The following is an 18,144-nucleotide window of genomic DNA, read 5'->3' as shown; positions in this document are numbered from 1 at the left end:
CTGATTATTTTATTTTTGCCCATTCCAACCCTTGTCCATTTTTCAGGGAATACAAAAGATACAATGTCAAAAATACATAGCTGAAAGGACTGTGTTGTAAAATAAGTAGGCTTCCGTTTAGATGTATTGTAGGTGGTTTTGTTGGTACACTACTATATCTTCAACAGAAGTAGTACTTTAATTCAGAACGATAAGATTATGAAACTATCACTTGCCAAAAAAGACTACTGTGGACACGTGGACTGTACGTACTTTTAAATCTGGTACGCATTGTAGCAGTATGCAAAATTCCCCATTAGCTCACCCAACAGCAAAACGAAATCAAAATGTTACCCATGCACAGAACTGTGTAAAACATAAAAGGCAATGGAATTTAGCAAAATATTAAAAAAATTTAAAAAAAGGTTTCCAGAATTAACAGTATCGAAAATCAGTATTCAAAATTGCAGAATACAGTGCTCGATAAGGCCCTAATGTCACAGTTCATTTGCAAATGAAAATGCACAAAAGCAACTAAATATCACAGATTAAAATTAATAAAATACAGCACAGTACAGTAATCCGTCATGTATCCGACAGAGGTGGGACCAGAGTAAGGACAGATTATCTGTTTTAAATTACAGTAGCTGGTCTCGTTCGCTTTGCTGCTGCATTTTCGTCATGTGAAACTGGAAGAAGCTCTGTGCAACTGCACAATAAAAAAACAGACCGATTTGTGCATACGAGAGAAAAAAAAAAAATTTAACACTGAAGAGATGGGCTTTGTATCACAAAACTGGCGAGAGTGGGAAATCACATGTGACGGGTATGTGATTTCATTTGTTACTATATATATATATATATATATATATATATATATATATATATATATGGGAATCAATTTGTTTCTTAATTCAAAGTCTGTACAATGCGACTGACGTGTGTCTGAGTGCCGTATATCCCATTGTTGATTTTATGTATGTATGTATGTATTTTATAATGCAACTCAGGTCAATCAATATTTTCATAATTCTGGTAGGAGACAGTTACTGTGCTACATGCTTGGAAGATGGACTAACTGTAGCTTTAGCAAAGACAGTGGGTCAGATTATTATGCTTTGTATCTGTTGTAGACTTTTACTCCACATTCCTTTTTAGCACATTTAGTTTACAAAAAGGATAAAATAAGAAGAAAAAAAAACCATGAAATTACTTATAAAACCCTGCATGTCTAAATTGGTGACTTGGTGTGTTTTTACTTTCTAAAATATGTGCTGATGACCATTTGGAGTCCTGGCCATTGCAAATCTAGCCCTGTGTGTCATCATCATTACACTACAGTACAACAGTCATTACTAATACTAGGATTAACGTCTTCGTGCCAATTAAAAAAATATAATTTTTTAAAAAAATGGCACTAGGACACTTCCATAGGAAAGCTATTTTGTTTATATAATTATAATAATAATAATAATAATAATAATAATAATAATAATAATAAAAACAGTTTAGTTCACATGCATATTTTAAACAATGCCTGTATTTCAGAACAAAGTTTCCCTTTGAAGTCATTCGATTTATTAGGTTTATTATAAAAGGTTCTAAAAAGACTGAATGAATGTCTAATAAACACCCACTGTTTGCCTGTGGTATGCAGTTGACAACCTTTCAAAAATACTGTGAATTTTTTTTTTTTTTTTATCAAAACTGCTTGCAAGTAAGCAAGCTGATTTAAAACAATACTTCATTGTTGAATTAACCTTTAATCCAAGCATAATCTTGTGAGTATTATTACTTCAGTCCCACCTACTGCAATGCCTTTACTGAAGTCTGAACGATAACAGAAACTTTAGCTGGCAATCTGTATTAAAAAATATTCCCTTTTAAAAGTACTTTTTTTTTCTTTGCATGTATTGCTTTAGATGAATATCAGAACTGCATTTTTATATTAAAAAAAAAAAAAAAAAAAAGAGCAAAATATTGTAGCGATCTCAGTTAAAACAGGCAGGCGTATCACACAGGGAGAGGCAATCCACACACTGGTGGAGGGTGGGCAAGAACCTGGAACCTCTCGCACTAAAGCACAGCGTCGATACCAATGTACAAAACTGCCGGCTTTATTATACAGCTTGTCCGGTATATCAGTATCAAAATTAATCTTTGCCAAAGGAAACATTTGCACTGCAGAACAATTAATCTCCAATGCCTGTTTGAGAGTCTATGCAATTTACAGAAGCTACAGGCCACACAATAAATTATTAATTTACTGGTCAACAATTCTACATTTTACAAGATCTGTTAAAGAATAGAACTGTTCAGATATCAGCACAAAGATATTTTGCTGCCGATACTAACTTATTTATTAACACGATTCTAATATAACAGATGTTAGAACTAGTGTCAAATAAACCTGTAGCCTACAGATTTTAGCAGGTCCCTGTTAATGCATCATCACTGTTTATTGTTCTTGTTTGTCTAAAGCAGGTAGCCACAGGATTCCTTTTGTTAACAATCCAATCCAAACAGAAAGGCACCAGGTTATTCACCACCCAATCACACTTACTGTTGTAAGGTTTCACAGCCTTGTTCTTTGTACAGAAGTTCTTGTTTCATTTGTGTAAGTTCTCTCTTCAGCTTACTTACCTGTAAAAAAAAAAATATGAGACACTAGTAAGTTTCTTTAAAATACAGTACATTGTTAATGAAAATTAAGGGATTAATAGCACTGGTATAGCCAGGCATGACATGAGACTTGAAAGCTTTCCCAAATGTGCTGCCAATGTTTCCAAAATCCTAAACTATAAAAACAGTGCTGGATTTACTTTAAAATCGAAGGCATAGGAAGGGGCAACTTGACTTGCTCTTTCTCTTGGTTGAGCAAAGCCAATTCTATTTATTATTTTACAAGGCTGGTCGCCGAGATCCTCTCCATAAAAGGACAAAGAAATACAACAAGGAAATTGTGATTTAAACAAAAAATATACCTGCTGGTGGAATTTGTCTGAAATATTAATTTGAACACACACTGACTGAATTCAATATTGAATAGATCTGGAAACTAGTTAATACAGATTATACATGCTGCTGATTTCATACAGATTCATTCATGCTGTGCTGCCGAAATCACACCGAAAAGATGTGGAAGACATTGTGCAAAATGTATCTTTTATTCTTTAAGTAAAAGACACATCGCGGTGGTTTTGATTAACCTTTTGTGTGAAGCTTATAAAGGTTTTTGCTCAATATTATATAGGCAGTTACTTAAAACCACTACACCTAATTTTTCAAGGTAAACTTACTCTGACTTTTGTAGTTGATATTTCTGCTTTTAGAATGTCAGGGTCATATTTTGTACTTGAAGAAGATCCTGAGAATACTGCAAATTAAAAAAAAAACACAGAAAAAAGAAATAACACAGTTAAATCATCAGCATTGGCCCAGAGTTTCATTTACATTAAATTCAGCATTTTAAATAATGCGGTGCTGGCTACACAACGTTAAAACCATCTAAATTGGTAACCTGTTTTGATGTGTTTACATTTACAGAATTGTCTTTACTTACATGTTGTCATTCCCTTTGATTTTCTTTACCAACTCTTTTCATTCACCAGCTTAAACTATGGTACACACAGAGGAAATGCTCCTATTAAATACACATACAAACTCGCCAGAAACAGTGATCTGAAAGGTCCTACAGGCAATTCACATAAATACATACATACAGTATAATTTCAGAACAACAAATGCCTGTTTTTAACAATCCAAACAGCAAGAATCAAATGGAAATTAACCCTATCAGAATGATCACTTTAACAGGATTGACCCAGATACAACTGAACTTTCGCCAGTGTGAATGCGTTATTTTCTTGGAGAAAACAAAGACCACGGTTGGCTAATTCATAGGTAACCTATTGTAGATTAAATCATGTATGACGTATGCAATTGTTGCCTGCCTGCCCGCCATCTGAAGATGGTCAGTAAGAGAAAGTCTTTGTCTCTGAAAAAACACAATCCTGACTGTAAAAGAAAATTGCAAGCCACAATCTGGTTTTTCAAAATAAAGGACATTAAATTACTGTATTCAGCATGGAAGTGTACATTATTTCCTTTTTCATTTCTTTACTGTTTTCTTTTAAACATACCATTTAAATGTTGGCCAACGTGAAGTAATCTACATAAAAGTACTATAATTCAAATTAGCCATTTCTTCATTGCAGCAAAGAGCCAAATCCTATTATAGTGAACAACCTGATATAAAAAACATTTCTCTGTTCACTGAGAGAGAGAGAGAGAGAGAGAGAGAGAGGAGCACTGATTTAAAACCCCTTTATAAAATAGAATACAAAATAAAAACTAAATAAAGCCACTCTTTGGAGCCACTCCAAAACAAAATAAAACAAAAATACACTGGTGCAAAACACAAACAGATCCAACATTTCTCATTCCAGTTTCAAAAGTCCAGTTCAAAGGGGTCTCAGTCTTTTGGAGCGTTTCTCACATGAGCAGAATAAGCTGCCCCCCACCCACCCTGATACTGCCAGTCCAGGCAGTTTCCCCCTCAGCTGGTGTAGCAGGGGTTCTATAGAGAGGGTATAGAGCATCCCTGAGAGGGAGCTGCCCTGCCGTATCCCCCTCTGCACAGGGAAGGGGACAGTCAGACCGTTATTAATCTTCACAACACTAAAAATTGTAATAAAGGAGTCTTATAAAAGTAGTAAAAAAAAACAGGGCCAAAACCAAAAGCTTTTAAAACACAAAATAGATTCTCATGGTCAACTCTATCAAAAGCTTTTTCCTGATCAAGCGAAATTAAACCAAAATCAACATTATAGACTTTGGATACATTAAAAAGATCTCTTAATAAAAACAAATGATCAAAAATCAATCTCTCGGGCACACAGTATGACTGGTCTGTGTGCACCATTGATCCAATGTTGATCTTTAGGCGATTAGCGAGAGCCTTGGAAAGCAGTTTGTAATCAGAGCACAGCAAGGAAACAGGACACCTGTTCTTGATGTCACAGAGGTCTCCTTTCTTGGGTAGCAGTCTTATCAATGCCCTGCAGCAACCCATCGTCAGCTCCCCATCCCGAACACATTCCTGCAGGACCTGGTACAGGTCCTCACCAACATAGCTCCAGAACTTTTTGTAGAATTCTGCAGAGAGTCCATCCAGTCCAGGAGCCTTCCCTTTGGAGAGCTGCGTCACGGCCGCAGTAAGCTCTGGGAATGCCAGCAGAGTGTCCAATCCGCTGCTCTCCTCCTTGTCCAGGCTGGGGAGACCCTGGAGAAGTGGCTCCATCTCTCCCAGGTCGCAGCCCTCAGCCTTGTACAGATCAGCATAAAAGCTCACTGCAACACGCCTGAGCTCTGCAGGGCTGTAGACCTCCAATAAAATCATGTTTGAACGCTTGCTGTTTAGAAAATCAAATAATTGTGCTCTTATTAAAATTAAAAGTTTTCTTAATAAAATTAGCCATTAAAAATGTTTAGATGAGGCTAACACTTTCCAAACTGAGCTGACATATTTTTTAAGTCTGAACCTTTTTTTCTGGTCAAACTCATTCATAGACGCCAACTGGGTTTACCTGAGCCCCGAAGCTATCCCCCCAACACTGCTCCCTTCCAGCACCGGGTCTTCAGAGATGAGAACTGCGGGTTGAGGCCCGCCTTTCTCTAGTCCTTCAGACTCTGCACTCAGCTCCACCACAGCGGAGGGTTGAGACCCTACACCACTGTCGTGAGAGACCATAAAGGGCCACCATACAGACTCCTCCTCGCCCGCCGCCGGGTCGGCTGCAGGAGGAGATGTTCTTTTTGTAAGTTTTTTTTTTTTTTTTGTAACTGCAGTGTACACACCGTCCTTGTCTGCGTCGGCCGGCGCTGCAGCCCCCAGTTCAGCGGCAGCAGCGCTGGTATCCGGCTCCTCCGCTCTCTTCCTCTGGGGCTGAGGCTCTTGTCTCGGCGGTCCTCCACCTCCGCTCTCTGAACCACCCTGGTCACCTCCCCGTCACCACCACCACTACTACTTGTCCCTGCTTCAGTTTGTAGCTTGGGGCAGGTCCGTTTAAGGTGCCATTGTTCCCCGCAAGAAAAACATTTAAATACCTCTGCGATGGCAAAAACAACATAATCCCTGCCCTCGATATTAAAACGGTTTTTTCAATTAAAACAAGTTTTTTCTGGGTTATCAAGCAGTATAAATGCTTCTCCTAAAAGACATGACGTGTTTAATCTCAGGGTTTTTACATCCAAGGGGAATCATTTTGATCGGTGACATTATTTTACCATATCTTGAAAGCTCTCTTTCAAGCAATGATTTATTAATTAAAAGGGGGAATATTTGACAATATTACTTTGGCAAGAGGCGTAGATAACGGTGTTACAGTTACCAAAGAATCATTCAACATAAATCCCTCTTCCATAATTTTCTTAACCGGATTTTCTTGGTTAAAGAAAACTACTATAGCTTTGTTCATCTGTGAGGTGGATTTTATCTTTTCAAAACCAACTACCCGCCCCACGGCAAGCAGCACATCTTCAACAGAATCATTATTTTCAGAAAAAAAACTTTAAAACCATGGCGCCTAGTAAGCCCCCTTAACCCAACACAACCCAACACACCGAAGTGGGAGCCCATCTTTGGTCACACGCTGGCTAAAAAACATTTAAAGTACTAAGATAACAAAAAATACTTTAAAAAATGTTTAATAAATAAGTAAATGGCAAAACAGCTCACCACTACTGCTCTCACACAGCTTGCAAACCCTCCTTGCAGCAACCCCTCCCAAAATCTTCAGAGAGAGAGAGAGAGAGAGACAGAGAGAGAGAGAGCGCGAGAGCGAAAGCAAGCGCAATTATTCCCATATTCTGTTTGGTACTCACAACTTGTCCGGGAGCTGGATTTTTCTTTGAAGGCATCATTCAATCGCAAATACTCGTCTAGGGCCAGCACCAGCCTCTGCTCCTTAACTTGGTAGAGCTCCTTCTGAGTGCTGAGGGCATCCTGCGCCACTGTCAAGTAGTCCTTCAACATCAGCTCCTGCTCCTTCCGCCACTGCTTCCGGGGATCCTCCAGCTGGGTCGTCTCTGAAACCACAAACAGGAATTAAAGAGCAACTCCAACACACAACTATTATATTGTACATGTGCTTGCCTTAGTAATCATTCCAGTAAGGTACTGTAAACACAGTACAGCTGACTACACGGTAGAAGGATTGCCCTGAGCGACAACTAAGGAGTTGTTTTTAAAAAAAAATAATCATAATGTATATTAGTAACAAACATCCCAACCAAGGCTTTATTTAGAGCCATCAGTATCAAAGTAGATTAGCACGATTGACATTCACTGTATGTATGACATGCAGATAGGATGGATGGACATAAAGACTAACAGGTTCCTTGTTCTAAACGATACACACCTGTATTACGATACAATATATAATAACAGTTCCTCAATACATAATTAATAGATATGCCTCAAAAGGAATAAGAAATTAACTCAAAACTGAAAACTATAGGAGCATTTATATATTAAATACACAAAAAACCTACTTTTTACTTGACAGTAAGAGCTGACAATTCCAAAAAAAGACAGAAAATTGTCAGGTAAGGCCACCATGTTCTGACAAGGCTTTCCAGCACACATTGCTTAACTGCTACAGTGGGTGGGTTCACTTGAGACAACATTTATCACTGGAAGGCTGATTTTAAAACATGATATTTATATGCAATAGAAAGCAGACCCCCCCCATTTAGATTGTAGTCATCTCTGTATATGTTAATGTACTGAACTTGTGTATTGTAGGTATTGCGTGTGCTAGAACTTAAAATGACTGGAATGTAAGCATCTGCCTTTGACACTTGAAACACACACACACACACACACACACACACACACACACAATCTCCAATCATTATATTATACTGTTTTTTTGTTGTTTTATTTATTTATTTATTTATTTTTTTAAAAGAGAACATGTCATTTTAATATTATACCAAAATAATTTTTATTCACTCAGTCATTCGTCTGACATTTTTTTAGAATATCTGTCAGGTTAGATTTTAAAGCTTGTCTTACATCAGTTCCTTCAATAGAATACCCCTCCCCTTTGTTACCTAAGCAACACTTTTAAACTAAAATCCAGAATTAATTATGGTCAAACAGATACAGGCCCAGCCCCTTAAATGCCACTCTATGTGCCTGTATACAGCGACTAGATTGTGTCCTATGAAGAGCAACCAGCTTTCCCTGAGGAGGGTTTGTCTGCCTCTCATTCAGATCATTATTTCTATAAAAACACTTCTCCTGCAATTTTCAGCCCCATTTAGTTTGAGTACAGATTGTATCTTATTACTTGAGTGGAACTGCTCAATTATCAATTACTCAAATTAGGCTGTCATTAAGCTGTTTATTAAGTGGTCTGCTGCCACTGGTAAGCTATTCCTTAATTATGGAGTATCAAATTGCCAGTACAAGGTCATGTCCTTCCAACTATGTTTTCTGATTGGACTACAGTCACTAAATGTAAAATGTACCCATTACTTGTTCCTTGTAGTATTTTCAGGGAGATTTTCCTTCCTTGGGCAAACAATTTGAATTCAGCACACAATGCATTATGTATGTTATTTATAATATGGGAGAAGGGTCTGTACATGTCTGTTTTTGGAATTATTGGGACAGGTTTTTAATGGAACCAAGACTGTCTTTCCTCAGACCACTATTTAAACTGTCTTTACAGACAGATAGAAAGATAACACACTAATGCCTGATTTCCATCTGCCATTGGGATTGAGACATTTTAAAACTGAACCACTTTGTTACCATCGGCAGCAGAGTGATACCAACGTGATTTGAACTTTAACGCATCTGGTGCGATAGCAAAAAGTGCTTCTTGTGAAAACATGTTCTCTTCTATAACACATGAGTTCTGGAGCTCATTAGCTTCTTCTACCTTGAATGAAAAATGAATATAAGGATAAAAAAATGTCAAACTAAATGGAAGCAGCCAGGAAATGTGGTACACGAGCCAACTACTGATAAGAGAATGAACAACCCATTTGTGTAACAGTTGTAAACAATGGACTGCAGGAAAAAGGAGGGCTGGGAATTAATCATACTATCAAGAAGTTGGTTGAATTAATTTAAATTGATTACACAAAGCACAATACACAAAACCACTCTTTGATCTTTGAAGATTGGATTGCAGACTGAACCAATGCCAGCCCCTGTTTGATACTGGTAATAATGGTTTCAGAAGCAAATGTGGCATAAGACTTGTTAATAATTTGGATTATTAAGTTGCTTAAAAAGACAAATGCAATCCACCTCAAAACAGAACCATATTTTGCAACATTTTCTTTATTACAAACTTTTCTTGTGCCTGTTACTGTATATCCACTGTACAACCATTTTCATCACAAATACAGCATCTGTGACTTCCAGAACATGAACACACTTACAAAATAAAATTCACAAGCCAAGAGTTACAGAAAAACCGGAAAATCTCATTAGACACCACCCCCACCCTCACCCTTTCACAAACATTGAGAGAGGAAACCCCACCCCTCCACTTTCTTGAAACAATGCAGTGAAAAAAAAAGCTGGCACCAACATTTAAAACAGGAGATGACCAAAGCAGAAAATTGGTCCTCCCAGGAAATGCCTGAGATCAACTGAAGCAGCCAGACTCCTTTGCAATCACTGAGAAATACAGTAAAAGAAGCGTCAGCTGTACTGTAGCCGATTGAATTGAGGCTGTGTGCAAATGGAACATTGTTTTTTTCTGGCATAGCCTGCTGCTTCTCGAACATGGAGGCTAGTGTTTATTCCAACATTGAGATAAATATATAATATGTTGTATTGTCAGTTATCATAAGAGCCTTTACTTGAATTTAAAACCTATTCTTGTATGTCAACAGGCAGTTCAAATGACACTTCAACTGACTTTTTTTCTCAAGGCTATACTCTTTACACCCTTTTTGCACAATACAGCATTACATTTAGTCCCTCATGGGAAAAGAAAAAACAACAAAAAGAATGTGTCTAAACCGTGAGAAACACACACTTTGTATCTGAGATACGACGTCTGTTCTTTTAGGTCACATCAGAAATTGCATTACTTAAAATAAACAGAACAACCAACCGGTGCTACAAGACTTAACTGAATTACTGATCTGAGGTTTGTTATTTACTGTGGGGTCAATTTTAATTCTACTTTCAACACTTTAGACCTTAAAGGAATAGGAAATCTAAACTATAGGAACATTTATATATATACTGTGGTGAAGTGACGGACGATTAAGGCTGGTCAGTGGCAGGAATAGCAAACAGAGGCAGTAACTGCACTTTTATTAATTACAAAACAAACAAAAACGGGACCAAAACAAAATGTTTAAACAAAAACACCCAAGTATAACTCTGTGTTTAAAATTACTGTTGAATTGACAACAGAACTGGCAGAAGGCACAAGCGTTGTTGTCCATCCATCAACAGTCCAAAGCACCTTTGACCACTGTTCCATAGTCCAATTTCTGTGTTATTGTGTACATTTTAGCCTTTTAGTCTTGTTCCCCTTTCTTAACAGAGGTATTCTTACTGCATCACATCCTTTAAGTCCCGATTTCAAGAGTGACCTTCGTACTCCACCCTTACTTTACTGTGCATTCGGGACTCGAGTTACAGAAGCTTGGAAACACTTAACTTTACTTTCAACTGGACCGGCTTCTGTTTTGTTCATAATGGCAGAAAAAAAATAGCGAAAAATAAAATCTGAAGATGAATATTGAACCTTCTTATCGGAGTGGGAGAGTAATGTATTTTTTTGTTGAACGCAATGGAAAACTCCTGTGCCTTATTTGCCAGTGCCCAGTTGCATAAAACATCTTATTATTAAGTATTTCACTTAAGTGTATTTTTCACTTAGCTAAGGGAAAAACTTAAGGGTATTGCACAAAATATCTTAACAGCTCTACTTAGTTAAGGGAAAACACTTAAGTACGCATGGACTATTTAAGATTTCAACTAATAGGTGAGTACCTTACTGTACTCTGTAAATCCTGTCTCCATGGCAACATTTGTGCAGCTAAGGAAAATTACAGTACGGCTGACAAAAAAAAAAAAAAAAAAGAAACCCAGACTGGACAGAGGAGGAAAACATAATACTTCTTATGGAAGAATATAATAAAAGAAAGCAAATAAATAAATAACAGGCAAACTATGTCCGAAGATATATTCTGATTTCAGAAGAGCACCACAAAAAATAGGTAAATCTACAAAAATTGTACACTAAACATATTTGTTTGAACAATTTGTATGGCTGTGTTCAATATAAGTGACAGCAGTATCTTGTATTTAGCAGAATTAACCATTAATCTCACTAAAGATGTTATGCAACCGGCCTAACGTGTTTTTTTTTTTGTTTTTTTTTGTTTTTTTAACATAGTAATAAAAAGCCACTAATTGAGAGAAAACAAAGTGCTACTGCTGTATGAACAGGGAACAATGCATGATTTCTTCTTCTTGGGGTTGTTAATCTGCTTCCAGCATTGTACAGACATTTAAAAAAAGACAGTATTTTGGTCAAATCAATGGTTTGATATTAAATGCTCGTCATCCATTATATCCAAAGGATTTTCTCTCTGCAAATCATTCTGCCATGTGTGGCTCTGTCCTCTTTAATTCCAAAAACGCTGCCATACCGTTTTTTCGATTTAAGGGGCCTCAATAGGACATTTAAGTATTTTCATTTAGTTATTTCCTAAAGTCGTTTTGTGCAACTTAAGTGAAATACATAAATATAAATATTACTTAAGTAGAACATTTTGGAAAACTAAGGGGGGAATTTCACTAAAGGTGCTACGCAACCCTTAAAAGTTAACGCTAGAACTGCTACGATAGTCATGCGTTATATGTGCTAATTTCCATTTAAATATGGTGTTTCTGCTAAGCAAATGTTAGATATTATGTTCATGAATACATCTTTTGAATTGTATCTGAAAGTTTGTATTTTATTTTCATATCGGAGCTGATTAAAATGTACCAGTCAAAATGACTGCTTTCGGTAAAAAGCAAATGGATAAACGGGCGCAAATATTGACCAAATTTGCCAAACAATCTGAGACCGCGACTCTAGCCTACTCCTAACAAGTGGCCTGGAACATTGCCCATGCAAAAAACCCTACTCCGAAGGCGAGTTTGTGCAGCTCTCACATCACACAGTAGAATGTATCCATCTCAGATCTATATAGTGACATTGAACTACAGCTGCATTCAGAACAATGTGCGTAGTAAAGAATGCCAAAAGTCACACCGAGTACAGATCCTGCCTGTATGTGGTATAAGAAAATAAACGATAGTTAGCTGCTCACCCAAAAAAAACAAAAACAAAACTATGCTTTTACATATAGTGAAAATGTATTTGTTTGGATATCAATATACATATGTACTGGAAAAAATAAAGGCCAGCTACATTTAATAGTGTGTGTGTGTGTACGATTGTAATTGCATTAAAAAAATAAATCGGTGAAATGCTAAATTAAACTGGGAGCTGTCTAATAAGGATGAGCAATACTTGAAGATAATATCCTTAAGATTAGGTGGCCAACCTTTCACAGACCAAGAGCCAAGGAAATAAAATGTACAGTGACAAAGAGCCACAAACTTTAATAAGTGTTTAATTTAGCATTTCACTGCTTATTTTTTTTACTGCAATTACAATCGTACACACACACACTATTAAATGTAGCTTTCCAGTACAAACTCACCTTCAGAGTAGGGTTTTTTGCATGGGCAATGTTCCAGGCCACTTGTTAGGAGTAGGCTAGAGTCGCGGTCTCAGATTGTTTGGCAAATTTGGTCAATATTTGCGCCCGTTTATCCATTTGCTTTTTACCGAAAGCAGTCATTTTGACTGGTACATTTTAATCAGCTCCGATATAAAAATAAAATACAAACTTTCAGATACAACTCAAAAGATGTATTCATGAACATAATATCTAACATTTGCTTAGCAGAAACACCATATTTAAATGGAAATTAGCACATATAACGCATGACTATCGTAGCAGTTCTAGCGTTAACTTTTAAGGGTTGCGTAGCACCTTTAGTGAAATTCCCCCCTTAGTTTTCCAAAATGTTCTACTTAAGTAATATTTGTATTTACGTATTTCCCTTAAGTTGCACAAAACGACTTTAGGGAATAACTAAATGAAAATACTTAAATGTCCTATTGAGGCCCCTTAAATCGAAAAAACGGTATGGCAGCGTTTTTGGAAATTAAAGAGGACAGAGCCGCACTTGGCAGAATGGGTTTGTCAATTACAGATGATGTTTCTCTGTACTTGTTGATTATGCTTCGGATACACGTTGAAAAATCGAGCGATGCAAGCTATTTCACTCAATGTTTTTCATTCTTTATGCAGGTTAAGGTTGTCATAATAGTAGAAAACACTAGTGGAGGCTTTGAGTGAATTATTGATGTCACAGTAGAAAAATGCAACATGTATAAGACTTTTGCACAGCAGTGTGTGTGTGTGTAATATATATAATTCACAGACACCCCCCCCCCCCCGATTACCAGTTATATTATTATGGTAGAAAGCACAACATATCCTTTGAAAATAGCTTCACTTTATCATGTTATCATGTTATCAAATGTTGCACAAGGTTACTGGTCCATATAAAAGAAAAGTAATATGCAGGCACCAATTTATTTACAAAAAAAAGAAAACAAGCAAACAAACAAAAAAAAACAAAAATGTCAGAAAAGGTTTTCAGTTTGAAAATAATCCCCCACGTTCAGGGAAAACCACATTCCAGTCAGGTGGATTAAAACAACCGCTCCACTGTGGCTGTTTGGCATATCACACTTGACCTATCTTTGAACCTTCTCATAGGCAGTTTATCTCCTGGTGATTCAAACAAAATAAATACTTTCAGAACAATATTTCAAACTACCAAACCAACCTCAAAAATACAGTTAAATCTCCTATTTGTGTCCTGGTGTCTGAATACATCAAACTCAAACTCACAGTGGGCATTCATGTTACAATATTTTCTGTTTCAGTCATCATGCAGACCAACACTCTACCCACAGTCCCTCATAAATGTAAGAATACATTAGTGGGAAATCCCCCATAGATCAAATGTGGCAGTGTATTTCTTACATCACTAAGAGACAGTACAGAGTAGCAGAATGTCCAAAATCTTCAGGGCACAGACTACAAACTTTCCATTCACTAGGTTGGTTTGCTTCATTAAATATTTTTACAAATTTAGGAAATTTATATATTATGTAAATAAAAAGAATTAACATTTTAATTTTTATTTATATGTCTGAAACGGAGGGGATAAGTACAAACATGAGTCTCCTTTAAATTCCAATCAGATGCTGACGAAAACGGAAAACTTCACCTGACCACTTGACCAAATCCTTTGGCATACATTGTGCTTGTGAGCGGGAACATTATTCAGCCCTGGGACAGTGTTGCAGGGAGACAGGTTATTGGTTATACTGAGGCCTTATTGAGGCTGTAAACAAACCATGATGTGATGAGTAAAGATAAAATGGGGCACAAAGTAAATCTAAAATAAAACATATCACATCTACTGTATACTGTAAAATGTATAAGAAATTAAAGTATACAAATATTTCAGCTACTACCTGCAGCAGTTTACCAAAACATCTCACATTGTAACAGGGCAAGCAGCCCTGTACAGTATTTATTTTTAGAAAGGGGTTTCCCCCACCGCCCCTGTGCAGTTTATTTTGTGTTTTGTATTACGATTTGTTTGTGTTTATTATGTATATAAATGTCGGCAAAGGTTGTGGATTTTGTTATTGTATTTATGACGGCATAGCTGCGTTTGTTTTGTTTTTGTGTTTTGTACCACGGACAGGAAGTCCCATCCACAATTAAAAACCTTGTGGAGAAGGTGGCCATCTCCCTATTAATTGTTTAATTTATTGCTAATCTGGAGATGGTCACCTGCATAAATACCTGCAGCCAAATAATTGTTAGGATTGTTGGAAGCAAAGCAATAGCGTCCATCTGTTCGGTTTTGTAAACAAATCAATGTGACCTTAGCTGCAAGGCTTGTTGTGAAAAACCACCGGTTGCAGATTTTGCCCCCTCTCCCTTCATGAAGATCCATCTTCATTTAAAGTAAGAACACAAAGTTATGATGTAATGTATGGTGTGACTGGGTGCAATAAGGTTACATTTAAAATCAGAAATCAGCCATAACTTAACATGCCCTCATGAAGGCAGCAGATAGTCTTCACGTAGTAGAAGTATACTGTTATATATCATGCTCTACATGTATAAGCCACCTCTTACATCATGTTGTCTTGTGCCAGCCCCTTTGGAAAATTGGAAACAACATGCTTTGTATTTGTAAAGTACAACATAATATGCTGTGACACTTAATATCAACACTTACTGTTAGTGTGGTCAATATAGTAGATGCCAATTTGAGGATCGTAAGCAGCCTCCCATCCCCACGGGAGTTCATCTCCCACACAGTCTGCAAACGACAAGGGCTTTGTTAACCTGAAAAGAGAAAACAGACAGTAAACTAGGGCTCGGACAATGGATCAGTGCATTGAAAATCGGTCAAATACCAAATCAATGGATCAAAACAAAATTAATAACATGAAACCGTGTGTCATTTTATTAATTAAATTTTATTAGGACAAAATTAATTACGTAAAACTGTACTCTAGTTCCCCACCTTTGCTTCCTTTGTTTAACTATTTCTTTCAAAACCCCAGCCCAAACACACCTACGCACGCGCAATTTCTAGAATGAACAAAGGAACTTAGGAGCGTGAACAGAACGAATCCAGTGAAATACCAGTATAGCTGCTACAGGATTAACACTTTCTCATTAAATTATTAACAAGGCAGCTGGACGTTTGGAAGTTCTAAAAAAACAAAATGGAAAAGGTAAAATATGTGAAATTTTGCTGCGCTTCCCTGGCAATACCATAAACCTGCGGGACCATTTAACGAGGTTCCACCCAACAAAATATGACAATGTGAGTACTAAAAAACCAAAGTGGCATTGTACTTTGGAAAGAAAATTGAGCTAAAAAGCACCAGAGCAAAATAAATAACAGACCAATAGTGGATGTTGTTACACAAGATGTTAGACCTGTTAACATCATGGATGAGCTGCATTTAAAAATCTGATAGTGAATCTGGCTCTGGACTACAAAATGCCCTAGTCGAAGATTTCTAAGGGCTCTTTCACACCTAGCTCGTTTGGAGACGATAATTCGCACTTGAGTTTAGTTGACACCAAAGTTTGGTTCGTTTCGGCAGGTGTGAAACGTCCAAACACATCAGAGCGCACATCAAACAGTGGACTAGAATTCACTTCAATAGGCGGTCTCGGCCCGATTGAGAGGGAACTGTAATACGTTTCCACCTCAAAGTCGGACATTGTGAAAGCAATCGCAATACAATCCAAGATGCAAACGAAACCGAACAAACTGATGCAATGCATAACCCACAGTACACTGTGCGTGGAAAGCACACATAGGTGTGTGTGTGTGTGTGTGTGAACTGTATGGTGAAAACAATAATTACACAACGCACATAATGATACACGAAAACACTGGTGTTCCTCAGCGATATGTCTAACACAGGTTTCATGCTAACATTGTAACAGCAGATGTCAAACAAACCAAATGAACATACATTATGTAATTGCTACAGATACAGTATTTAATAGCCGCTCTGTACATTTATATCGCCAATTGTCTTCCAAACATGTAGACCTGTCTATAACCGATAAAGTTCACTGAAAGAACAGTTGCAGGGAGTGCACGCATGGGAGAATCATGGCTTTGAAAACGGCTATGAAGCTGCTTGCAAAATTAAGAAGGATTTACAGCTGGAGATGGTGAATCATTAAAACAAACAACACTGGACAGCTATTTTTAAAATTGTGCTTGATTATTAAATGTAATTTCAGTATCAACAATCTACTTTTCTCCAAGGACAATTGGTAGTAGAGTAGGCTACACTGTTGCAGAGTATCTTACCATAGGCCTGTTTTTCTTATAGTTTACAATGGTTAATTCTTGTATTTTGTTTAATAAACAGAAATGTAATGTCCATCTCAGTGATGTTAATAAACTCCATATAAATAAATAAACTAGAAATTAACTTGAAACTGTGACTTTCTGCTTATTAACAACTTTGGTTATTAACTTTATTTATTTATTATAAATTTAGTCGTCTCCAATTTTTTACCCCCGGTTTTCTCCCCAATTTAGTGTGCCCAATTATTATCTGTATCCTCGGCTCACCGCTCGCAACCACAGGCGCCCTATTGGCCACAAGGGTCGCTGATGCATGGCGAACAGTGAGAAATAACAAATACAAATATTGTGGTAAATAATAAATACCCTAACAGTACACACAGTTCCCACTTTGTTGGATTTTGATGCATAGGATTTTTTTCTAGCCCGGTTGCCGTCAGTTAATACATCTTCAGATAAGAAACATTTTAATCATTTCAGAAAGCGATAAACTGCAAAAACTTTTCATTTTTGTGCTTACATCGGATAACTGAAAATGTGCATTTCTACTGCGTTACGGAAAGAAGTGACACATCGCCTCTTTTAGTAAACAATGCATCAAGGGTAGAAAACACACCACGGTCCCAGCTCTACAGTAAACAAACATTAACAAAAGCACAAATTAATGCAGCTTACAGCTCCACAATATCCTCTGGCACACGCCAATCTGTACACTAACAAGCTGACCAACAGTAATTTATAAAGCCCAATTCGCACAGGACTAAAAATCACCACATAAACAGGTAGATTCAGAATTGTTACCGACATCGGTGAAATTTAGTCCCACGAGAACGTTCCATTTCTTTTTATCCCAGATGATTCTCAGAGATCCTCTGTAAAATGTAAAATTGAAGCGTGTCTTTTTACTCCTGTGCGAATATAATATTGCATTGCTACAATCTGTCCTGAGACTCTACAATTCAGTAAAACGCTACGATTGGGCCAAACCAAACAGGCTGAATATACAAAACATAATTGGAAGCTTTGAACACTGCATTTGGAGAGCTGTATGGAGATACATATCACTCCAGGATGAAATGGTTATTCTAGCCTTTGGAAAAGAATGTACAATGAAA

The 18,144-nt window shown here is 37.1% G+C and overlaps 1 protein-coding gene across 2 annotated transcripts in view; it reads right to left on the bottom strand.

Moving 5' to 3' along the window:
* LOC121297405 (protein WWC2-like) overlaps positions 1–18,144 on the bottom strand; it is a 70,279-nt gene that overhangs the window by 22,893 nt on the left and 29,242 nt on the right. Inside the window, exons 2-5 of one of the 2 annotated variants that reach the window (XM_041223725.1) lie at positions 15,422–15,531; positions 6,865–7,068; positions 3,279–3,355; positions 2,543–2,622 (exon numbers count right to left, since the gene is read on the bottom strand). In XM_041223725.1, coding sequence (XP_041079659.1) covers positions 2,543–2,622; positions 3,279–3,355; positions 6,865–7,068; positions 15,422–15,531 — 471 coding nt within the window. Of the gene's footprint in view, positions 1–2,542; positions 2,623–3,278; positions 3,356–3,541; positions 3,722–6,864; positions 7,069–15,421; positions 15,532–18,144 lie in introns of those variants that run through there. The other variant, XM_041223731.1, reaches the window with a different exon arrangement.

This window comes from Polyodon spathula, chromosome 2 (genome assembly GCF_017654505.1).
Source record: "Polyodon spathula isolate WHYD16114869_AA chromosome 2, ASM1765450v1, whole genome shotgun sequence".
Lineage (NCBI taxonomy): Eukaryota > Metazoa > Chordata > Actinopteri > Acipenseriformes > Polyodontidae > Polyodon > Polyodon spathula.
The sequence above is the reverse complement of the archived record's forward strand: the minus strand, read 5'-3'. Positions and strand labels throughout refer to the sequence as shown.